Below are 24,622 nucleotides of genomic sequence, written 5' to 3' on the forward strand. Positions count from 1 at the left end.
GCCTTTTACGTTTGGTTTTGGCCCACCAGCTTCAAACAGCTGTTAACTTTATTTTTTTGCAATTGAAAATATATTTCACAGCAATTACAACATTCTAATGACACTCTTTCAATGTACAGCGGAGCCTAGTGGTTAGAGCGTTGGACTGGTAACCCAAAGGTTGCAAGATCGAATCCCCGAGCTGACAAGGTACAAATCTGTCGTTCTGCCCCTGAACAAGGCAGTTAACCCACTGTTCCTAGGCTGTCATTGAAAATAAGAATTTGTTCTTAACTGACTTGCCTAGGAAAATAAAGGTAAAATAAAAAATAGCTAGTTTCACATGCTCATTGGTCACAAAGTGGAACGATGATCAGAACAACTATATGATTCTCCAATGTATCCCAGGTATCTCATATTAAATATGTACCCTCCTTAAAGGGAAAGGAGAACATTTTGAAATGAGATACAGCAAGAAGACAATTTGTGTTTCTAAGTGTGAATGTGCATGTGTTTTACAATATGAATGAATGGATGTGAGTGTTCCTTAGTCAACTGTCACTGTCAAATCAAATCAAATATTATTGGTCACACACACACATGGTTAGCAGTTATTGTGAGTGTAGCTGTCTATGTGTGCCTCTTGTGTCCCTCTTTGTCCCTAGTGTGTGGACTTCTTACAGTGAACCACCCAGGGATTGTAAGGATTGTTGGGGGAAAGCCAGCACCAGCTGGATGCTTCCCCTGGCAGGTGTTGCTGATAGTAAATGGTAGAGGAGGAGGGATAGTTATCGGGGACCACTGGATCATGACTGCAGCACATGTGCTGAATGGAAATACCAGGGATGAAGATAAGGTGAGGCGATTGTGTTAATAAAAATAGCAGCATGGGTCATCTTTCTGACTTGGCTGCTCATCTGGGTTTGTGCTTGATATTAGAGGTCTTCACAAGTCCAAAAAGCTGTACCTGTTCTGAAATGAACCCGGGGCTTTCCCACCCAGACCCGATATGCATAAATAAATGTTTTAAATACAAAGACCCGTTCCGAACGGACCTGAGGACAACTAGACCCTTTTTGTATAGACTTGGTCTGATCCAGACCGGGTCCGATTATTTTTTAATGTACTTTATTAACCGGAGCTGATAAAGTGCAAGAGGAGAGAGAGAGGTGCCACTCTAGCAGGCGGGGGAGGGGCCGTACTGTGAACGAGTGACACTGTGAGCAGGGAGTGAGAGACTAGAGACAGCAACCAACCTAGCTGACTCGCTCTATAGTAGACTAACTGCTGCCATAGCTAGGATATTTATCATCAAATATGATTACGTAGTACCTGTCTTGACTGCATCAACCCGGGAGAAGCTAGTTAAGCCAGCTAACGTTAGCTAGCTAGGCTAATTGAGGCTGCAGGGCAAACAACAACTACTCCTTTCAGAATATTAAGTAGCAGCCTGCCTGTTTACTCTTGGTCGTTGTAGCCTATCCTTCTCGTTTAACTTTTAATTCTAATTTTAACTATTGCCCCACACGGAGGCTATATGACTGTATCCCATTGGCACTTTAAAGACTTTAGATTGGCCAAGAACAAGAACACGTACCACTCTCGTGAAAGCAAGAGCAGCAGCATAAATGTCTCTCTCTCTCTCTCTCTCTCTCTCTCTCTCTCTCGATTTTACCACTTCAGCTCGGTTTTGTGGCAGTCGATGCAGGCTACTTGACAGAAGGTTGTGGGTTTGCTTGCCGTGCGGTAGTAGAGAGTCAGTCTATGACTAGGGTGGCTGGAGTTTTTGACCATTTTTAGGGCCTTCCTCTGACACCTCCTGTTATAGAGGTCCTGGATGGCAGGAAGCTTGGCCCCAGTGATGTACCCTCTATAGTGCCTTGTGGTTGGAGCCCGAGCAGTTGCCATACCAGGCGGTGAGGCAACCAGTCAGGATGTCTCTCGATGGTGCAGCTGTAGAACTTTCTGAGGATCTGAGGACCCATGCCAAATCTTTTCAGTCTCCTGAGGGGGAAGAGGCTTTGTTATGCCCTCTGCACGACTGTCTTGGTGTGTTTGAACCTTGGACAGAGATGGTCGTCTTGCTTCGAGTCGTAGGAAACTATGCAGTTGTTTGTTTTTTATGTATTATTTCTTACATTGTTAGCCCAGAAAATCTCAAGTGTTATTACATACAGCCGGGAAGAACTATTGGATATAAAAGCGATGTCAACTTACCAACATTACGACCAGGAATACGTCTTTCCTGAAGCGGATCCTTTGTTCAGACCTCCACCCTGGACATGGGATCTTATCCTAGAGGCCGACCCAAAACAACGCGGTCGCTGAAGGAGAGGCAGACGGAGCGGCCTACTGGTTAGACTCAGAAGGCGAGCACACCATCCACCGCTTCCAAGCATATTACTCGCCAATGTCCAATCTCTAGATATCAAGGTGGACGAAATTAGGGCACGAGTTGCCTTCCGGAGAGACAACAGAGATTGTACCATTCTTTGTTTCACTGAAACATGGCTCACTCGGGATATGTTGTCAGTATATGTTGTCAGAGTCGGTACAGCCACCCAGTTTCTTCATGCATCGCGCCGACAGAAACAAACATCTCTCTGGTTAAAAAAAGTATGCCTTATGATTAACGACGATTAACAACTCAGATTAACAACTAATCACAGCAACACACAGGAACTCAAGTCCTTTTGTTCACCTGACATAGAATTCCTTACAATCAAATGCCGACTGCATTATCTTCCAAGAGAATTCACTTAGATTATGTATATCCCCCCAAGCAGATACCTCGTCGGCACTGAAAGAACTTCACTGGACTCTATGTAAACTGGAAAACATACATCCTGAGGCTGCATTTATTGTAGCTGGGGATTTTAACAAAGCTAACCTGAGAACAAGACTTCCTAAATTCTATCAGTATATCGAATGCGTGACACGAGCTGGTTGCATTCTGGATAATTACTACGCATACAAAGCTCTCTCCTGCCCTGCCTTTGGCAAATCTGACCATGACTACATTTTGTTGCTCCCAGCCTATAGTCAGAAACAGGAAACGCCCGTGCTCAGGTCTATCCAATGCTGGTCTGACCAATCGGATTCCACGCATCAAGATTGGTCAGGTGGACTGGGATATGTTCCGGACAGCTTCAGACAATAATATTGATGTATACACTGACTCGGTGAGCAAGTTTATTAGTAAGTTCATTAGAGATGTCGTACCCACTGTGACTATTAAAACCTTTCCTAACCAGAAACCTTGGATTGATGGCAGCATTTGCGCAAAACTGAAAGCGCGAACCACCGCTTTCAACCACCCGAACCACTGCCTGTTCACCCCACTATCATCCAGAAGGCGGGGTCAGTACAGGTGCATCAAAGCTGGGACCGGGAGGCTGAAAAACAGCTTCTATCTCAAGGCCATCAGACTGTTAAACAGTCACCACTAACATAGAGAGGCTGCTGCAAACATACAGTCTCAAATCTCTGGCCACTTTAATAAATGGACTTAATAAAGGTATCACTAGTCACTTTAAATGACGGCACTTTAATCATGTTTACATATCCTACATTATGTCATTTACAAATTATATTTGTCGCCAAACCCACAGGCTCCAGGTCATCTATACGTTTTTGCTAGGTAAAGCTCCGCCTTATCTCAGCTCACTGGTCACCATAGCAACACCCACCCGTAGCACGCTCTCCAGCAGGTAAATTTCACTGGTCTTCCCCAAAGCAAACACCTCTTTGGCCGCCTTTCTTTTCAGTTCTCTGCTGCCAATGACTGGAACGAATTGCAAAAATCACTGAAGTTGGAGACTTACATCTCCCTCACTAACTTTAAGCATCAGCTGTCAAAGTAGCTTACCGATCACTGCAGCTGTACACAGCCCATCTGTAAATAGCCCATCTAACCAACTACCTACCTCATCCCATATTTGTTTTTGTTTTTCTGCTCTTTTGCACACCAGTATTTCTACTTGCACATCCTCATCTACACATCTATCACTCCAGTGTTAATTGCTAAATTGTAATTACTTCGCCACTATGGCCTATTTATTGCCTTACCTCCTTACTTCATTTGCACACACTGTACACAGATTTTTTTTATTCTGTTATTGACTGTACGTTTGTTTATCCCATGTGTAACTCTGTGTTGTTGTTTTTGTCACACTGCTTTGCTTTATCTTGGCCAGGTCGCAGTTGTAAATGAGAACTTGTTCTCAACTGGCCTACCTGGTTAAATAAAGGTGAAATAAAAATACAATACAAAAAAACTAGTCTCGGATGTATATACTGTATTCTATACCATCTACTGCATCTTGCCTATGCCGCTCGGCCATCGCTCATCCATATATTTATATGTACATATTCTTATTAATTCCTTTACACTTGTGTATATAAGGTAGTTGTTGTGAATTTGTTAGATTACTTGTTAGATATTACTACATTGTCGTAACTAGAAGCACAAGCATTTCGCTACACTCACATTAATAGCCTGGAGACTCCATCCACCCCAAGAGCATTGACATGGCACAGAGGGGCAGACGGAACAAACAGAGGCTGGGGGAGAGGATGAAGACAGAAAGAGAGAGGGGGGGATGAAGACAGAAAGAGAGAGGGGGGAGAGGATGAAGACAGAAAGAGAGGGGGGGAGAGAGGATGAAGACAGAAAGAGAGAGGGGGGAGAGAAAGCTAGAGTGAGAGGAAGGCGGGGGGCGGGGCAAAAAGTGGGAGAGATAGAGAGAGAAAGGTGGGACACAAGAGAGAACGAGAGAGAAGGAAAGTATGAAGAGAAAGAGAGAGTCAAAAATATAAACAAATAGACAGACAAACAGTCAGACAAACAGAAATAACAAGCGTGAGATGCATGAGAATATCAAATCAAATGTATTTATATAGCCCTTCTTACATCAGCTGATATACGTCAGCTATATCAAAGTGCTGTACAGAAACCCAGCCTAAAACACAAAACAGCAAGCAATGCAGTTGTAGAAGCACGGTGGCTAGGAAAAACTCCCTAGGAAGGCCAGAACCTAGGAAGAAACCTAGAGAGGAACCAGGCTATGAGGGGTGGCCAGTCCTCTTCTGGCTGTGCCAGGTGGAGATTATAACAGAACATGGCCAAGATGTTCAAACGTTCATAGATGACCAGCAGGGTCAAATAATAATAATAATCATAGTGGTTGTAGAGGGTGCAACAGGTCAGCATCTCAGGAGTAAATGTCAGTTGGCTTTTCATAGCAGAGCATTCAGAGTCAGAGACAGCATGTGCGGTAGAGTGAGAGAGTCAAAAACAGCAGGTCCGGGACAAGGTAGCATATCCAGTAAACAGGTCAGAGTTCCATAGCCACAGGCAGAACAGTTGAAACTGGAGCAGCACAACCAGGTGGACTGAGGATAGCAAGGAGTCATCAAGCCAGGTAGTCCTGAGGCATGATCCCAGGACTCGGGTCCTCCGGAAGGGGAGGGAGAGGGAGAGAGAGAGAATTAGAAAGAGCATACTTAAAATTCATACAGGACACCGGATAAGACAGGAGAAGTACTCCAGATATAACAAACTGACCCTAGCCCCCCGACACATAAACTATTGCAGCATAAATACTTGAGGCTGAGGCAAGAAGGGTGGGGAGACACTGTGGCCCCGCCCGACGATACCACTGGACAGGGCCAAACAGGCAGGATATAACCCCCACCCACTTTGCAAAAGCACGTCCCCCACACCACTAGAGGGATATCTTCAACCACCAACTAACTACCCTGAGACAAGGCTGAGTATAGCCCACGAAGATCTCCCCCACGGCACAAACCTGAGGTGGGGGCGGAAAACCCGGACAGGAAGATCACGTCAGTGACTCAACCCACTCAAGTGACGCACCCCTCCTAGGGATGGGATGGAAGAGCACCAGTAAGCCAGTGACTCAGCATCCCTTAATAGGGTTAGAGGCACAGAATCCCGGTGGAGAGGGGGGAACCGGCCAGACGGAGACAGCAAGGGCGGTTCATTGCTCCAGTGCCTTTCCGTTCACCTTCACACCCCTGGGCCAGACTACACTCAATCATAGGACCTAGAGATCAGTCTTCAATAAAGACTTAAAGGTCGAGACCGAGTCTGCGTCTCTCACATGGATAGACAGACCATTCCATAAAAATTGAGCTCTATAGGAGAAAGCCCTCCAGTTGTTTGCTTAAAAATTCTAGGGACAGAAAGGAGGCCTGCGTCTTGTGACCATAGCATACGTGTAGGCACTAACTGAAGTTTATTTAGTGCTTTATCCGGGTACCCGGAAAGTAGAGCATTTGCAGTAGTCTAATCTAGAAGTCAAAAAAGCATGGATTAACTTTTCTGCATCGTTTTCGGACAGAAAGTTTCAGATTTGTGCAACGTTACGAAAATTGAAAAAAGCTGTCCTTGAAATAGTCTTGATATGTTCGTCAAAAGAGAGATCACAATCTAGAGTAACGCAGATGTCCTTCACAGTTTGATTTGAGACGAATGTACAACCATCAAGATTAATTGTCAGATCCAACAGAAGATCTCTCTCAACACAGTAGAAGCCTCATTCAAATTTCTATAGACGGTTGTGGAAGCCCTAGGAAGTGAATCTTCATTCATATCCCAATGGGATTTCAATAGGGAATGGGTTGAAAATATACCAACCTCAGATTTCTCACTTCCTGGTTGGATTTCTTCTCAGGTTTTTGCCTGCCATATGAGTTCTGTTATACTCAGAGACATCATTCAAACAGTTTTAGATACTTCAGAGTGTTTTCTATCCAATACTACTAATGCTATGCATATATTAGCAACTGAGACTGAGAAGCAGGCTGTTTACTCTGGGCACCTTTCATGCAAGCTACTCAATAGTGCCCCTGCAGCCATAAGAAGCTATCCTCTACAGGATAGGTGGGTCCCCCACGGGACTGTTGAGCTAACATAGGCTAATGCGATTAGCATGAGGTTGTAAGTAAGTAGAACATTTCCCAGGACATAGACTTATCTGATATTGGCAGAAAGCTTAAATTATTGTTAATCTAACTGCACTAACTCCAATTTACATTAGCTATTACAGTGAAAGAATACCATGCTATTGTTTGAGGAGAGTGCACAATTATGAACTTGAAAACGTATGAATAAACCAATTAGGCACATTTGGGCAGTCTTGATACAACATTTTGAACAGAAATAAACTTTACACATACAGTCTTAAACTTTATACATACACTGCTGCCATCTAATGGCCAAAATCTAAATTGTGCCTGGGCTGGAATAATAAATTATGGTATTTCTCTTGCATTTCAAAGATGATGGTACAAATAAATATACCAAAAAATGGTTGGTTTTTTTCTTCGTATTATCTTTTACCAGCTCTAATGTGTTATATTCTCCTACATTCATTTAACATTTCCACAAACTTCAACATGTTTCCTTTCAAATGGTATCAAGAATATGCATATCCTTGCTTCAGGTCCTGAGTTACAGGCAGTTAGATTTGGGTATGTCAATTTAGGCTAATTTTCTTTTAAAGGGGAGGATCCTTAACAAATGCTTGGTTAATTTCACATAATCACATCCACTGAGGAAGAAGAAGATTACACCCCATATCCCAAGAAGGAAACTGTAAATCACGATCGTTGCATAAGGCCGTCTTAAAATGTGTTGCTTGTTTTCTGCCTTTTAATATCACACAGTGTTGTGGAAATGCAAGGGGAACTTACATGTTATATTTATATTCTGTTTGATAAGAGATGATGAAAAATCATAATCACACCTAGCTAGCATGGTTAGGAAGGGATTACTTCTGCCTCAGCAAATAAACAAACTCACTGTCTTTTCCACTGGGCACAGACGTCAATTCAAAGTCAATTCCATGTTGAGAGAGAGAGATAACTTCACTGTTCATTTCTGATTTTTATTCCACTTTTTTTGTTTGTTATCTTTTCCACTTGCTTTGGCAATGTAAACACGTTTCTCATGCCCAAAGAAACCATCGAATTGAATTGACAGAGAAAGAGAGAAAGAGAGAGAGAGAGAGAGAATAAGGAAGAGAGAGAGAGTCAGAGGTATATATTTCTGTCTTAATCTACTCATCTCATCATCGAAACACATCTCTCAACAGCTCCATATTAGCGGCATTACAACACTATCAGAACAAAGGTTCAGTAAAGCAATAAAGGGAGAGAGAGTGACGGGAAGGGGTGGAGTGGTCAGGGGAAGTATCTTATTGTGTTGGTGTGTATTGTGTGCCACATCTGGACATACTGATCTGGAGACAGTGCCAAAAGCAGCCTCTAGAATCCTCCTCTCTGCAGCTATATTACACGGCCCAGAACATTGCACCTCGTGCCAGAGAGGGAGGGCAGGAAGGAAAGGGGGGAGAGAGAGAGACGCACAGGGCAGATGAGGGGCATTGGGGCTTTCCGCTCTGGAGGACAAGCGAGGGGGAAAGAGGTGGGTGAGAGAGGAGAGGAAGCAGCTCTATATTCTCACTGAGAGGATGGAGGACACAGCGGAGAAGACAAAGAGTGAGTGATACTTCAGCGGAAGAAAGAAGTCAAAGTCAGAAATAGTGATAGAGAACAAGGAGAGACAGCTAGAGACAGAGAGGCGGAGTGTGAAAGAATATACATTCAACTGAGACCAGTGGATCAACAACATTAATGATGAAGAAGAATGTTTTACTTGAATATTAACGATTTTACAGAGAAGAATTAGTGAAAAACACAAACTTTATGATAGAGTCAACATTTTAACAAAGAGACTATCATCAAATGGACTAGAGATGGCTGTATTGGAATGCAAAACTGAGGAATACCTTCATGATGCTTCTGGGGTGGAAATGTGCTGTGAGCGTTGTCGTAAAGGTCAGTGACTACTGGTGTGTTTCTGTTGTCGTAAAGGTCAGTGACTACTGATGTGTTTCTGTTGTCGTAAAGGTCAGTGACTACTGGTGTGTTTCTGTTGTCAAAAAGGTCAGTGACTACTGGTGTGTTTCTGTTGTCGTAAAGGTCAGTGACTACTGGTGTGTTTCTGTTGTCGTAAAGGTCAGTGACTACTGGTGTGTTTCTGTTGTCGTAAAGGTCAGTGACTACTGGTGTGTTTCTGTTGTCGTAAAGGTCAGTGACTACTGGTGTGTTTCTGTTGTCGTAAAGGTCAGTGACTACTGGTGTGTTTCTGTTGTCGTAAGGTCAGTGACTACTGGTGTGTTTCTGTTGTCGTAAAGGTCAGTGACTACTGGTGTGTTTCTGTTGTCGTAAAGGTCAGTGACTACTGGTGTGTTTCTGTTGTCGTAAAGGTCTGTGACTACTGGTGTGTTTCTGTTGTCGTAAAGGTCAGTGACTACTGGTGTGTTTCTGTTGTCGTAAAGGTCAGTGACTACTGGTGTGTTTCTGTTGTCGTAAAGGTCTGTGACTACTGGTGTGTTTCTGTTGTCGTAAAGGTCTGTGACTACTGGTGTGTTTCTGTTGTCATAAAGGTCTGTGACTACTGGTGTGTTTCTGTTGTCGTAAAGGTCTGTGACTACTGGTGTGTTTCTGTTGTCGTAAAGGTCAGTGACTACTGGTGTGTTTCTGTTGTCGTAAAGGTCAGTGACTACTGGTGTGTTTCTGTTGTCGTAAAGGTCAGTGACTACTGGTGTGTTTCTGTTGTCGTAAAGGTCAGTGACTACTGGTGTGTTTCTGTTGTCGTAAAGGTCAGTGACTACTGGTGTGTTTCTGTTGTCGTAAAGGTCAGTGACTACTGGTGTGTTTCTGTTATCATAAAGGTCTGTGACTAATGGTGTGTTTCTGTTGTCATAAAGGTCTGTGACTACTGGTGTGTTCCTGTTGTCATAAAGGTCTGTGACTACTGGTGTGTTTCTGTTGTCGTAAAGGTCTGTGACTACTGGTGTGTTTCTGTTGTCGTAAAGGTCAGTGACTACTGGTGTGTTTCTGTTGTCGTAAAGGTCTGTGACTACTGGTGTGTTTCTGTTGTCGTAAAGGTCAGTGACTACTGGTGTGTTTCTGTTGTCGTAAAGGTCTGTGACTACTGGTGTGTTTCTGTTGTCGTAAAGGTCAGTGACTACTGGTGTGTTTCTGTTGTCGTAAAGGTCTGTGACTACTGGTGTGTTTCTGTTGTCGTAAAGGTCTGTGACTACTGGTGTGTTTCTGTTGTCGTAAAGGTCTGTGACTACTGGTGTGTTTCTGTTGTCGTAAAGGTCAGTGACTACTGGTGTGTTTCTGTTGTCGTAAAGGTCAGTGACTACTGGTGTGTTTCTGTTGTCGTAAAGGTCAGTGACTACTGGTGTGTTTCTGTTGTCGTAAAGGTCAGTGACTACTGGTGTGTTTCTGTTGTCGTAAAGGTCAGTGACTACTGGTGTGTTTCTGTTGTCGTAAAGGTCAGTGACTACTGGTGTGTTTCTGTTGTCGTAAAGGTCAGTGACTACTGGTGTGTTTCTGTTGTCGTAAAGGTCAGTGACTACTGGTGTGTTTGTGTTGTCGTAAAGGTCAGTGACTACTGGTGTGTTTCTGTTGTCATAAAGGTCAGTGACTACTGGTGTGTTTCTGTTGTCGTAAAGGTCAGTGACTACTGGTGTGTTTCTGTTGTCGTAAAGGTCAGTGACTACTGGTGTGTTTCTGTTGTCGTAAAGGTCAGTGACTACTGGTGTGTTTCTGTTGTCGTAAAGGTCAGTGACTACTGGTGTGTTTCTGTTGTCATAAAGGTCAGTGACTACTGGTGTGTTTCTGTTGTCTTAAAGGTCAGTGACTACTGGTGTGTTTCTGTTGTCAAAAAGGTCAGTGACTACTGGTGTGTTTCTGTTGTCGTAAAGGTCAGTGACTACTGGTGTGTTTCTGTTGTCGTAAAGGTCAGTGACTACTGGTGTGTTTCTGTTGTCGTAAAGGTCAGTGACTACTGGTGTGTTTCTGTTGTCGTAAGGTCAGTGACTACTGGTGTGTTTCTGTTGTCATAAAGGTCAGTGACTACTGGTGTGTTTCTGTTGTCGTCAGTGACTACTGGTCAGTGACTACTGGTGTGTTTCTGTTGTCGTAAAGGTCAGTGACTACTGGTGTGTTTCTGTTGTCGTAAAGGTCAGTGACTACTGGTGTGTTTCTGTTGTCGTAAAGGTCAGTGACTACTGGTGTGTTTCTGTTGTCATAAAGGTCAGTGACTACTGGTGTGTTTCTGTTGTCTTAAAGGTCAGTGACTACTGGTGTGTTTCTGTTGTCAAAAAGGTCAGTGACTACTGGTGTGTTTCTGTTGTCGTAAAGGTCAGTGACTACTGGTGTGTTTCTGTTGTCGTAAAGGTCAGTGACTACTGGTGTGTTTCTGTTGTCGTAAAGGTCAGTGACTACTGGTGTGTTTCTGTTGTCGTAAAGGTTAGTGACTACTGGTGTGTTTCTGTTATCATAAAGGTCTGTGATTAATGGTGTGTTTCTGTTGTCATAAAGGTCTGTGACTACTGGTGTGTTCCTGTTGTCATAAAGGTCTGTGACTACTGGTGTGTTTCTGTTGTCGCAAAGGTCTGTGACTACTGGTGTGTTTCTGTTGTCGTAAAGGTCAGTGACTACTGGTGTGTTTCTGTTGTCGTAAAGGTCTGTGACTACTGGTGTGTTTCTGTTGTCATAAAGGTCTGTGACTACTGGTGTGTTTCTGTTGTCAAAAAGGTCTGTGACTACTGGTGTGTTCCTGTTGTCATAAAGGTCAGTGACTACTGGTGTGTTTCTGTTTTCGTAAAGGTCTGTGACTACTGGTGTGTTTCTGTTGTCATAAAGGTCTGTGACTACTGGTGTGTTTCTGTTGTCATAAAGGTCTGTGACTACTGGTGTGTTTCTGTTGTCATAAAGGTCTGTGACTACTGGTGTGTTTCTGTTGTCATAAAGGTCTGTGACTACTGGTGTGTTTCTGTTGTCATAAAGGTCTGTGACTACTGGTGTGTTTCTGTTGTCATAAAGGTCTGTGATCATAATGGTGTGTTTTCTGTTGTCATAAAGGTCTGTGACTACTGGTGTGTTCCTGTTGTCATAAAGGTCTGTGACTACTGGTGTGTTTCTGTTGTCGCAAAGGTCTGTGACTACTGGTGTGTTTCTGTTGTCGTAAAGGTCAGTGACTACTGGTGTGTTTCTGTTGTCGTAAAGGTCTGTGACTACTGGTGTGTTTCTGTTGTCATAAAGGTCTGTGACTACTGGTGTGTTTCTGTTGTCAAAAAGGTCTGTGACTACTGGTGTGTTCCTGTTGTCATAAAGGTCAGTGACTACTGGTGTGTTTCTGTTTTCGTAAAGGTCTGTGACTACTGGTGTGTTTCTGTTGTCATAAAGGTCTGTGACTACTGGTGTGTTTCTGTTGTCATAAAGGTCTGTGACTACTGGTGTGTTTCTGTTGTCATAAAGGTCTGTGACTACTGGTGTGTTTCTGTTGTCATAAAGGTCTGTGACTACTGGTGTGTTTCTGTTGTCATAAAGGTCTGTGACTACTGGTGTGTTTCTGTTGTCATAAAGGTCTGTGACTAATGGTGTGTTTCTGTTGTCATAAAGGTCTGTGACTACTGGTGTGTTCCTGTTGTCATAAAGGTCTGTGACTACTGGTGTGTTTCTGTTGTCATAAAGGTCTGTGACTACTGGTGTGTTTCTGTTGTTCAGGTGGCTGTTGGAGCAAGATGTCTAAAATACCAGCATTATACAAGCACCTCATATTATATGTATTAACTGTTTGTCTGCAACATGACCATATTATCAAATGATGAACTGCAGTATAGAGGGGAAAACAGCAGTCCCTTTATCTCCACAACACTACATGAACACACAGGAGGCTGCTGGGGGGAGGACGGCTCATAATAACGGCTGGAGTGGCACAAATGGAATGGCATCAAACACATGGAAAACATTTGTTTGATGTTGATAATACCATTCCACTCATTCTGCTCCAGCCATTACCACGAGCCCATCCTCCCCAATTAAAATGACACCAACCTCCTGTGATGAACATGTTACTATGGACAGTATAATACTGTGGCCTATATGTGGGGGTATGGATGATCACATTTCTCTGTCATTCTCTCATTCCCAACCTCACTCCAGGACAGTATGTTCGCACCGACTGTGGCAAGTCTACAAAAACAGAGTGTGAAACCTGTCAACATGAATACTACACTGCTGAATTAAACTTCTTGAAACAATGTCTACCCTGTAGGGTCTGCTATTCCAGTAAGTCCCCCCCCCCCTCTTCCCTGTTCTGACAGTTCCACTCATTGTTCCCCTGTCTCCTTAAAATAAACCCTTTCTAATCCGACTCATCCTCTCTCACTCCCCACCCCTGCTCTCTCTCTCTCCCACTCTCTCGCGCTCTCTCTCTCTCTCACTCCCCCCGACCCTCCTCTCTTTCCATCCCCTCTCTCTATCCCACCTCTCTCCTCATCTTTCCATCCCCTCTCTCTATCCCACCTCTCTCCTCATCTTTCCATCCCCTCTCTCTATCCCACCTCTCTCCTCATCTTTACATCCCCTCTCTCTATCCTACCTCATCTCTCTTGACATTATTTTCACCTCACTTCGTCTTTTCTGCCTCTCCCGTTCAATACCCCATCCATCCCTCCCTCTACCATCCTCTCTCCCACTCTCTCTCCCTTCTCTTCTCTCCGTCTCCCTCTCCCTCTCCCTCTACCATCCTCTCTCCCACTCTTGCTCTCCCTTCTCTTCTCTTCTCTTCTCTCCGTCTCCCTCTCCCTCTACCGTCCTCTCTCCCACTCTTTCTCTCCCTTCTCTTCTCTCCGTCTCCCTCTCCCTCTACCATCCTCTCTCCCACTCTTTCTCTCCCTTCTCTTCTCTCCGTCTCCCTCTCCCTCTACCATCCTCTCTCCCACTCTTTCTCTCCCTTCTCTTCTCTCCGTCTCCCTCTCCCTCTACCATCCTCTCTCCCACTCTTTCCCTCCCTTCTCTTCATCTCCCTCTCCCTCTACCGTCCTCTCTCCCACTCATTCTCTCCCTTCTCTTCTCTCCGTCTCCCTCTCCCGTCCTCTCTCCCACTCTTTCTCTCACTTCTCTTCTCTCCGTCTCCCTCTCCCTCTACCATCCTCTCTCCCACTCTTTCTCTCCCTTCTCTTCTCTCCGTCTCCCTCTCCCTCTACCGTCCTCTCTCCCACTCATTCTCTCCCTTCTCTTCTCTCCGTCTCTCTCTCCCACTCATTCTCTCCCTTCTCTTCTCTCCGTCTCCCTCTCCCACTCTTTCTCTCCCTTCTCTTCTCTCCGTCTCCCTCTCCCTCTACCGTCCTCTCTCCCACTCATTCTCTCCCTTCTCTTCTCTCCGTCTCTCTCTCCCACTCATTCTCTCCCTTCTCTTCTCTCCGTCTCCCTCTCTCAGGCAGTAACCAGAAGGTATTGAGGGAGTGTGAAGCCAGTAGTGACAGGCAATGTGTGTGTAAGACTGGTTTCTACTGTACAGACGATGGATGTGAACACTGCCTACCCGTGACCCTGTGCCCTCTGGGTTCAGGTGTCGTGAATCAAGGTGAGAACTGCCTCCTCACCTCTACACCACAGGAGGTTGGTGGCACCTTAATTGGGGAGGACATGCTCGTGATAATGGCTGCAGCGGAGTTAGAGGAATGATGGTTTGATGCCATTCCATTTGCTCCGTTCCAGACATTATTATGGGCTGTTCTCCCCTCAGCAGCCTCCTCACCTCTACACCCTGTTCTAATATGACAGACCATTGCCCCTGATGAGCTGATCATGAGTTGGAGATACTAAGGCTGGTATTGAAAAGACACCTGACAAAAAAATCTATCTGTAGTCTAATAAGATGCACTCAGGGTCAATGTTTAAACCACTGTGGGCCTTTGTCAGTACAAAACATCTTATTACTGTGCTTGTATAATCTGCTGGATGTATGTACTTTACTTTGAGCAGCTGACATGTCTGACACTTGTTCCTAAACCCTCCAGCCAACCCCCAGAATGACACAGTCTGTGCCCCATGCCAACCTGGGACCTATAACAGCGTCAACGATGCCATCACACATTGCCAATCACACACCAGGTCAGAACCCTTCACACAAAGTGGCTCTGATTTTTATCGAAAGTCAACTCAGTAGGTGCATTTGGTTGACACAAAACATTTGACATTTTTATACAATTGTGGGACAGTGGGGTTAACTGTGGGGTTAATCCTTTCTCTGTTTCACACACATCACTTTCTTTCCTCTCTCAGGTGTGGGGACCTAGGGAAGGAGGTGAAAAGTGCTGGGACTGAGACTACCGATGCTGTGTGTGGTGCCTTCATATCTCGTAGGTCTAATAGCATCTCCTTTTATTGCACAGTAGTATAGAATATATAGAAAACTAGATGGTATATAAATAGCATTTTACCAATATTTCTTCAACCTCCCCTCTTCTCTCTTCATTGAATGATTTGACATAAGTAATGTACATCTAATACTGTAAACAAGATTAGAGCACATTGCGTTCTCCCTCACAAATGGTTCAGATAGAGCCTCATAGATAGATTGTCTGGGTTTTAGGTTGTTTTGATTGATCCTCTATCGCTCTGCCTCCATCTCAGGGTGTCACTGGATACTACCTACCAGTCTGTGGGCGGGACTAGTGGTGACCTCACTCATCATTATCTTGATCTGCATCTATTGGAGGGCCAAGCGTCAATCATACATGCCAGGTACGTATATCATCACTACCAATTCCCAAGTGTGTGTGTGTGCGCACTCATCGTGGATTTGATGTAAGTATTGGCTAGAGTTCCCACCATATTCCAGGGACTCTTTGTACTGTAGAACAATTTGTAGGTATTTAATAAGACTTTACAGTGAAACATTTTAATAATATTGAAAAATGGGGTGGTTGGTCAGGAGCGATGTAGGCTTCTTGGGCAGGCTCACGTGAGTCCCCTTGTATGGGTACCTGGTAGGCCACCTCTTGGACAGACACAGGTTGCCTGCTAGGATGAGCATGGGGTAGGCTGCCCCATGACGAGTGCGGGTCTGCCCCTCAGGCAGGCGCGAGATGGCTCCTTGTATTAGCACAGGTTGTTGAAAACCTGTGACATGGATTAGCCAAGGCCCAGGGCGTCAAGAAAGGCTGGTCCACAGTGGTGACATTACAGGTTCAGTAGATATGGGTAGCTGGGGGAAGGGGTGGTGTAGTGTTGCCAGAGCACTGGAGCATCGCTCCGCCATTTCCCACAATGGTGCTTGTTTAAGTTGGTAGCCCGAAGACGTGATGAATGGAGACAGTCATGCTGTTAGAGCCCGGTCCTGTTGATGGGTGACCAACCACACACTCCCTACAGTGACCCACTACACAGTCCTTCACATGAGAATGAAACACTTTCTGCTGTGGTAGATGGAAATCTGCTGCAGTACAACTGGTAAACATCATCTGTCTTGAAGGACCATGAAAAATAAGCTAAGGAACCTAGATAGGTAATTGGTTGGATAGATGTCACCATGAGTACACATGACAGACAGTGCCATAGTTCACCTCTTTATTGAGGACATGGTGAAGTTGGATTTGTGGGGTTCTGCAACAAAGGCGAGACATCATGAGCAGGTTGTAGAACAAGGTGATATGGATAAACCTATTAAACCAATACATCTGAAATGAGGAAATAGGAAACAAACTTACTCTTAACACACACAACTGGAAAGCAACTGAGCCATGCCTTGACAGGCTTTAAATACAAACAACAAGTGTGAACGAGCCTATCAGGGCAGTTCTGATCATTACTGACAGGTGTGCGATTGCATGAGCGAGTCAACAGGTGAAATCAACTTGCTTGATCAAGTCCACCTCAGCTGTATGCTACTCCACTCTGAGGGCTGTTGTACATACATCATTGTAACCTATCAACAACTTGTTTGTTTCTTTGGGAGTCATTCAAAACGCCCCACTTGATAGTTAAGCCTACCAATTGTTAAGTAAATGCTCTTTTCGTTTCTCTGTGTGATTTCCCAGCCAGCAGATTTCAGATCATGTACATTTTACCCGGTGACAGATGTAGAGGCAGTGAAAACTCTTAGTGTGTCTTTTCTCTCCTACACAGTGACAATATGCATCACATTGTAAAAGTATTGGGTGTCAAGGTGCTAGACGTAATTTGGATTGTATGAAAGGAAACAAGGTCATTGCTTTTCACCGTCAGACGTAGGAACTCGCCACTTCCTCTAGAGATTAATCAGATCAAAGACAATATGAGTTATAGTGAAGCTCGCATGCATCGCTCATGTTTATGCTCGATCAGGGGCTGAGTGCACAGCACATCAACCAATATGAGTCCAAGTGCAGATAAAAGTCACAGGAGCTTATATAAGGGGGGACATTAGACACCACTGCTATTGGCTTCTGGTTATAACATTTATGTTTCAGCCTAGTATCTCAAACAAACAGATGTTTGTTGAGAAACGGCTGAGCATAAAATGGGAAATTGAGAGAACATTGTAGGCACACATATCTGTGATCTCAAACTCATATTCTCTTTTTGAAAAATGTTGTTTGAAATGATATTTCTGAAGGTTATTTGACATTGACATTTCAATCATATATATATTTAATTCAAATCAAACTAAATGTAGGTTCCACTGAATACATAACCAGTTAGACAACCCTGTGAAGGTAGAAATAAGAACAACTGCCTCCAGATTCCATGTACATCTACTCATTATCAGTTAGGAAACTATAGTAGGTATGAAACAAGCTTCTACTGTACCTTCTTGACTTTCTGAGACTTGGGGACAAAACCACATCCTGTTCTATGTTGAGCTTGACACGGTTATTGGAAAACCACATGACACGTTTCACAGTCAGCTAACTCATAGCAAGAAAGTGTTGTGTAAAGTACACTGGCGTCACCGGTTGACACATTTGGTGACTGTCCTTTTTATCAATGCTTCACCAGTAGAGGTTGGACTTACCCACAATAACAAGTCAGATAAGATACAGCAAGTATATGAATGTTGATAGTGCTACTCAGTGATCTCATGTCTGTCTGCCTGTCTTGTCTGTAGCCAACTCCAGTGGTCCTGGAATTCCTGTAGAGCCTGCACCTCCTTCCTTCGCTCCAGCTGAGCTCAAGTTCCCCACCGAGTGCAACAGCCATTGGAGCCTGGACCAGAAAGCCACTGAGCCACTCTTCATCAACACAGGTGAAAGTCCCTCAGTGGTAGTTGGAATAGTTCACCACAATTACAAATGTCCCTCCTCTAGTGCACAAGAAAGGAGGTATTCAGTACACCCAGAGAGTAAGTTGGGTTTGTTTGCTGAGCTACAGGTTAGCATTAGCATTATAGAGTGCAGAACAATATGAATGATGGGACCCTGGATACCATGGTTTAAGGGCTCGATTCAATCCATATAGCTGAGGTTCATCTCTATAGAGCGATTGAAATGTAAAGGCAACGTTCCCGTAAGCGATGTCAGCTCAATTGGAAATTACCTTTCAATTTCAAGCACGTAATTCAGCGCCATAGTGCTGAACTTCGACAATATGGATTGAATCGAGTGCAAGGTATCCATAAGATAAATTGAATTAGACATTTTGATGAACTACCCCTTTAAATCATCTGACAAATCGCATCACCAAAAACACACTGTTTCCATGTGGAGTCGCTATATGTGATAAACCTGTTCATTAGTCTATATTACACCATATCCATCACTCATAGTAGTTCTGCAGCTTCCCAATTATCAATAATGTGATGACTCTCCTCACTTAGAATGGATCAGATATCAGTAATGTAATCTAAACTGAGACTGCCCATATAATCAACCATCAGGATGAGCTATTCTCCATTTGCAAGAGCCTAAATCAAATCATTAAAATACAGATGTATTGTTACCTCTATGGACATGAGATGGGGCCTGTGTAGGCTTCATGAATGATAAATGCTGTACTACGTGAGGTTGGAGGAGGGTTATTGTTGTGTGCTCATACTATTTCCCTTGTGTATCCCAGCTGTTATTCAGCTAAACGGCTATACGTCAGACTGTGAAGTTGAGGCCGATGGCGCCACCATAACAATGACAACATCAGAGCGATTCAGCCAATCGGATCACAGTAATGGAATGAGAGGAAATGACATCAGACCCTCCCGCTACCTATCAGAGCCACAGGAAGATGAGTGGCCAGGGACTTAATTCTGATTTTCAACTAAATATTACTTTTTTCAATGAACAAGACCCACATGGGAAAATAACTGAGCAGATTCCTCCTTGAAGGTTCCTGGATACAATCCCTTTTGTAAAGTCTTATCTCTGCAATGCAAATATACTGAACATTCTTTGTTTCTTAGGTCATTGAAAAAAACTGTTGGGGAGGGCTTAAATAAAGTGTAACCACTGAGGTCAAATGTCGTCATAGCTTCTCCATTTTACATTTTTCTAAGGAACTTTCAATGCCCAGGGCAGCTGGAATTCCCCTAACGAAGACATGTTGTCGTCAGTAGCTTGATATGAACATCACTGTGGTGGAAAAGAGATTGTTGAAGTAGATGTTTATAGATAGATATTCATTTTGACATCACAGCATCTGTTCAATGATGTTTTAACAACAGCATTGAAAATTCTGTCAAAACAGTTGACGCTTTAGCAAAGTGCAGAATCTAAATGTAGACAACACCCGAGTGGACACTGATTAATTAAGTGTTTGTCGCCCCCTGTAGGATAGGAGTAGCAGCAGCTACCATACTTCAAACTGCTTTACCCTGCCCTCTAGTGTTATCAGCTAGCATTTACAGATAAATGCAGGCCAACTGAAATCAGTTGCGGACTGCTTTCACACAGGCTGCCCAAGTCTGATATTTTTTTCCATTGGTCTTTTGACCAATAACATCAGATATTTTTCGGAGCTGATCGGATTGGTCAAAAGACCAATTAGTAAAACAAAAATATCAGAATTGGGCTGCCTGTGTAAATGCAGCCCTTTAGGCACAGACCAAGGGTAAGCACACCTTCCCCAATAACTCAACCAATCGGAGTGAAAAACGCTGAACTGACGTTCGATCACAGCGTACACATCAATACACATTGAAGGGAAGAGTTAGAACAGTACCATAAAGAGGCAACATCTGTATTTGTAGTGTGGAGCATCAGGTGGTATATTTGGACACAGAACAGCCACATTCAACACAAAAGGGAACATTCAATGGCATTGGGAACTATCGTAGTGCTATATGAGGAAACATACTGGGAATGTTTACACAGTTCACCTGCACTGTACCATGACAACATTCAAAACTGATCATTGACAATTTTTCCCACAGTGAAATAGCACACTAATTAACAATATCTTAAATGTTAAATGTTGTCCATTAAGTAATGGTTTTTAAAACAATGATGATCATATTTTTAAAAACTTTGGCACTTATATACCAAGTCCTAGACTTTTCTAATGAGAATCATGAATGTTGAGTTGATGAACGGGATCCTTCCCAGTGGTTTCAGTCTGCCTTCTTGAAGAGTTGCCTTGCAACCACATCTCCAACTCTCATCTCCTAGAGGGCAAAAAAAGGACAGGTTGAGAAGAGGGTGGAGAAAGAGAAAAGAGGGAGGGGTTTGGGTGGGTGAGAGTGAGTGAGTGAGTGAGTGAGTGTGAGTGAGTGCGTGGGCGAGTGCGTGGGTGGGTGAGTGCGTAGGTGGGTGAGTGCGTAGGTGGGTGAGTGCGTAGGTGGGTGCGTGGGTGCATAGGTGAGTGAGTGCGTAGGTGAGTGCGTGGGTGCATAGGTGAGTGAGTGCGTAGGTGAGTGAGTGCGTGGGGGGGAGTGCGTAGGTGGGTGAGTGCGTAGGTGGGTGAGTGCGTAGGTGGGTGAGTGCGTAGGTGGGTGAGTGCGTAGGGGTGAGTGGGAAAAGATCATTAATGGACAGTCACAATAAAAACGCTGTGCTCTTTTCTCTCCGGACTCCGTAATCCTCTCTCCCCGTCCTTATCTCCACCCCCCACATGTACTACCCAGCTCTCAATCCCACTCCCCCCCCTCCCTCCCCCTCTTATTGTGTTACTCACCAAATCCACCGTTTACTGCCTGATCCCCAGTGGCATTTATTTCCAAACTTCTCTTTCGGAATTGAACAAAATATCAATGAGGTATTGTTTTCTATTAGAAGCTGTTTAATAAAACAATGCTGATTGTTTGTAATCGTAATGAGTATTTGCATGTAATCACAAGCAAAGAGTCTTCAGTGTGAAGGCATGGGCAGGAACAGGAAGAATAAGGAAAGGTTATTGTTCGTTACCATTTTAATGAGCTAAATACGGACTTCAACAAGACTCTTCATAGTGAAGGGATTGGGAGGAGAATCACAAGCTTCTGTTTAGGCCTGTGCTTCAGATGGACTTTAGCTGGGAAAGCATTTGGGAGCTGTTGAACAAAACAATGCTGATTGTTTGAAATCGTAATCAGCATTTGCATGTAATCACAAGCAAAAACAGATTTCCCAGCTAAAGTCCATCTGAAGCACAAAAGTCCATCTGAAGCACAGGCCTAAACAGAAGCTTGTGATTCTCCTCCCAATCCCTTCACTATGAAGAGTCTTGTTGAAGTCTGTATTTAGCTCATTAAAATGGTAACGAACAATAACCTTATTCTTCCTGTTCATTCCTTCACCCTGAAGACTCTTAACAGTGTTTTCCTCCGTTTCTTTCTCCTCCTTCGGGCCCCACACATTTCTTTCCCATGCACAGGCAACAGATAAGGAGGTGAGGGCCCCACACATTTCTTTCCCATGCACAGGCAACAAATAAGGAGGTGAGGGCCCCACACATTTCTTTCCCATGCACAGGCAACAGATAAGGAGGTGAGGGCCCCACACATTTCTTTCCCATGCACAGGCAACAGATAAGGAGGTGAGGGCCCCACACATTTCTTTCCCATGCACAGGCAACAAATAAGGAGGTGAGGGCCCCACACATTTCTTTCCCATGCACAGGCAACAAATAAGGAGGTGAGGGCCCCACACATTTCTTTCCCATGCACAGGCAACAGATAAGGAGGTGAGGGCCCCACACATTTCTTTCCCATGCACAGGCAACAAATAAGGAGGTGAGGGCCCCACATTTCTTTCCCATGCACAGGCAACAAATAAGGAGGTGAGGGCCCCACACATTTCTTTCCCATGCACAGGCAACAGATAAGGAGGTGAGGGCCCCACACATTTCTTTCCCATGCACAGGCAACAAATAAGGAGGTGAGGGCCCCACACATTTCTTTCCCATGCACAGGCAACAAATAAGGAGGTGAGGGCCCCACACATTTCTTTCCCATGCACAGGCAACAAATAAGGAGGTGAGGGCCCCACACATTTCTTTCCCATGCACAGGCAACAGATAAGGAGGTGAGGGCCCCACACATTTCTTTCCCATGCACAGGCAACAAATAAGGAGGTGAGGGCCCCACACATTTCTTTCCCATGCACAGGCAACAAATAAGGAGGTGAGGGCCCCACACATTTCTTTCCCATGCACAGGCAACAAATAAGGAGGTGAGGGCCATACACCCCCTATTTTTTTTTAGAAGGATCTCATTTGTTCTCACACAAAACACACGCACGTGCGCGCATACAACGTAGGCAGTGAATAACTTCCATTACCAAATCTGATTTGCATATCCCCCACTTTCAAAATGGTATATCAATCCCAGCATCTTCTTTCCTCCCAAATCCTTCCTGCTTTCCTCCCTTGCTCTGGTGTTCACCTCTATTCCAATTCCCTTCCCATCTTTATCCCCCTCTGTTAATCCATCCCTCCCTCCATTCTCACCAAGTGTAGCTTGTCTCCCTCCAGCCAGTGTGTCCATCCTCTTCCCTCCTTCTCTCCTCTCTGAACACACACCAGCTTATCACCCTCCCAGTCCACTGTGGTCTACAAACAGGGTTCACACACACACACACAGTGGTCTTAAAAAAAACATGAAAGGACACACACAACCATTGCCTTGAACCACTCTGTTTGGCCCGGTCTGAAAACAAGCAACGGGGGTGGTTGTGACAGGAAAACAACAGGTGGTACACTCTCATAGACGGGCCAAAATAGCCACACACACACACACACACACACACACACAGCTGGCAAAAAGTATATTCACCCAAACAAAGCAAAGTAGTAGGATAAGTACACGTATATGAAGCCAATTAGAGAGAATTTGTACAAATCTGAACAAGCCATGAAACAGACAAACATAAGGGAAAACATCACCAGATAAAATAAATACATTTAGCCACTGTCTTTACTAACAGCACATGATCAAGAACACAGAGACCACCCACCCAACCATACATATAGAACTGTAAACACACACACCTGACAGACTCGTCCATCCACAGGTCCCAGGTCCTCGGTGAAGACCTGACCCAGTTTGAAATCCATATCAAAGTCCTTAAAGGTGGTGAGTGTGCGGATCTTCATACTGCCCGTGGCCGGGTCGTGGACTATCTGTTTAGTGGGCTTCAACATACACACTATCTTCCGCAGGGCAAAATTAATATCTGACGGAGAGAGAGAGAGGGAGAGAATTAATCAACCAAACATAACACCTTGCCATTCTAGTAATGAGGTTGTGTATCTGAGGCAACATCTCTGACCTACAGCTGTGTCTGTCCTTTCACATGTCCTGTTAATGTTTCCAGATATCACACAGGCACAGACAGAGGCACACACACACCCCTGTCTGTGTCCAGGGTCATTTACAGGCTAAGGCGCCATGATGATCTATCACTCGGCTCTGGGAATGGAAACCGGCAAGCCTTTCGATGAGTCACTACCCCTCAAATTAAATCTCAAAGCAGTAGGCAAACAAAGGGAAAAAATATTTTAAATTCAGTAAAATAGAATGAATGAATCGTGTTAAATTCAAATGAAAGGATGCAAGTTGCAGAGGTACATTAAGCTCTTAACACGTGTCATTTTACACATTACAACTACAGAATTTGACACTTTTTAACAATGACGCATTTGTAGCTAATATATGTGGTAACAGACAAAGACATTACGATTCATATAATCTTACCCAAAGCTGCTAGGTAGTTCTCGAAGTTATCTTGAGACACCATGTGAAAGGTTCCTGTGTAATTTGGTTTAGACATCTTTTAGCCTTTAGTTTTGCAGAGGAACTCAACAAAGAAAACTGTAACCTACAGTGTTGCCTCTTCTCTACAGATATGATCCTTCTCTGTTCTTTTCACTGCTCCCACTACTCCCGTATTGTTCAATAATAATAATAATAATACGACTTATGCAACCTGTGAGCTAACCCTCTATCTGCTAGTGTCAGTCAGAAGGTATGCGGTTTTACGCAAAACTGCAACGCGATAATGGAATGATTGAGCTGCTGGAATGTTTTTAACAGAGCGGCGGCAGTATCCACAACGACTGTCCTCTGCTCTATTCACTCCTTCAATTCCCGGGTATCGATTGTTGATGCTGACGTTGCACAGCCCTTTTAGGTTCCCTATTCGCTCCCTCTCCCCTCCTTTCGGAAAGTGTAAACTCTTCCTTACGGAGCTTTATGCGAGCCGTTTTTATTCCACTAATCCTCTTCCTAAAGTGGGAACTGGGTAGGTCTGTGCCCTTTCCGCGTTAATTAAACGGCCTTCTCTCTATTCACAATTGCTTTATTTGCATGGGAAACATTGCCAAAACGTGAAAAACATTCAACAAAAGTTAAATAAGCTAT

General features: G+C 44.1%; 2 protein-coding genes and 1 long non-coding RNA gene across 6 annotated transcripts; 1 reads left to right on the forward strand and 2 right to left on the reverse strand.

Moving 5' to 3' along the window:
• Positions 1 to 4,858: 4,858 nt before the first annotated feature.
• On the reverse strand, positions 4,859 to 8,527 carry LOC135563843 (uncharacterized). Its single transcript, XR_010460603.1, has 2 exons — positions 7,808 to 8,527; positions 4,859 to 5,435 (listed from the first exon to the last, which is right to left on the reverse strand). It is a non-coding gene; the product is annotated as an uncharacterized LOC135563843 (long non-coding RNA).
• On the forward strand, positions 8,289 to 19,306 carry LOC115140777 (tumor necrosis factor receptor superfamily member 5-like). Of its 3 annotated transcripts, none has more exons than XM_065007606.1 (8): positions 8,289 to 8,505; positions 13,033 to 13,158; positions 14,312 to 14,458; positions 14,895 to 14,988; positions 15,160 to 15,236; positions 15,511 to 15,621; positions 17,966 to 18,103; positions 18,913 to 19,306. In XM_065007606.1, exons 1-8 carry the CDS (start codon positions 8,478 to 8,480, stop codon positions 19,092 to 19,094), a joined length of 903 nt encoding a protein of 300 aa, XP_064863678.1. In that variant the 5' UTR covers positions 8,289 to 8,477; the 3' UTR covers positions 19,095 to 19,306. The 3 variants fall into 3 exon arrangements, with proteins under 3 accessions (XP_064863678.1, XP_064863670.1, XP_064863683.1); XM_065007598.1 differs by having other exon boundaries at positions 8,290 to 8,844; XM_065007611.1 differs by lacking the exon at positions 13,033 to 13,158 and having other exon boundaries at positions 8,292 to 8,844.
• A 689-nt stretch (positions 19,307 to 19,995) lies between these two features.
• On the reverse strand, positions 19,996 to 24,434 carry LOC115140778 (retinol-binding protein 1-like). 2 transcript variants are annotated; one of them, XM_029679109.2, is made up of 4 exons: positions 23,957 to 24,434; positions 23,251 to 23,435; positions 22,711 to 22,812; positions 19,996 to 20,449 (listed from the first exon to the last, which is right to left on the reverse strand). In XM_029679109.2, the coding sequence occupies exons 1-4, from the start codon at positions 24,030 to 24,032 to the stop codon at positions 20,396 to 20,398; spliced, it is 417 nt and encodes a 138-aa protein (XP_029534969.1). In that variant the 5' UTR covers positions 24,033 to 24,434; the 3' UTR covers positions 19,996 to 20,395. The 2 variants fall into 2 exon arrangements, with proteins under 2 accessions (XP_029534969.1, XP_064863696.1); XM_065007624.1 differs by lacking the exon at positions 23,957 to 24,434 and adding an exon at positions 23,612 to 23,670.
• Positions 24,435 to 24,622: the final 188 nt, after the last annotated feature.

Source organism: Oncorhynchus nerka, linkage group LG3 (assembly GCF_034236695.1).
Source record: "Oncorhynchus nerka isolate Pitt River linkage group LG3, Oner_Uvic_2.0, whole genome shotgun sequence".
Classification (NCBI taxonomy): Eukaryota; Metazoa; Chordata; class Actinopteri; order Salmoniformes; family Salmonidae; genus Oncorhynchus; species Oncorhynchus nerka.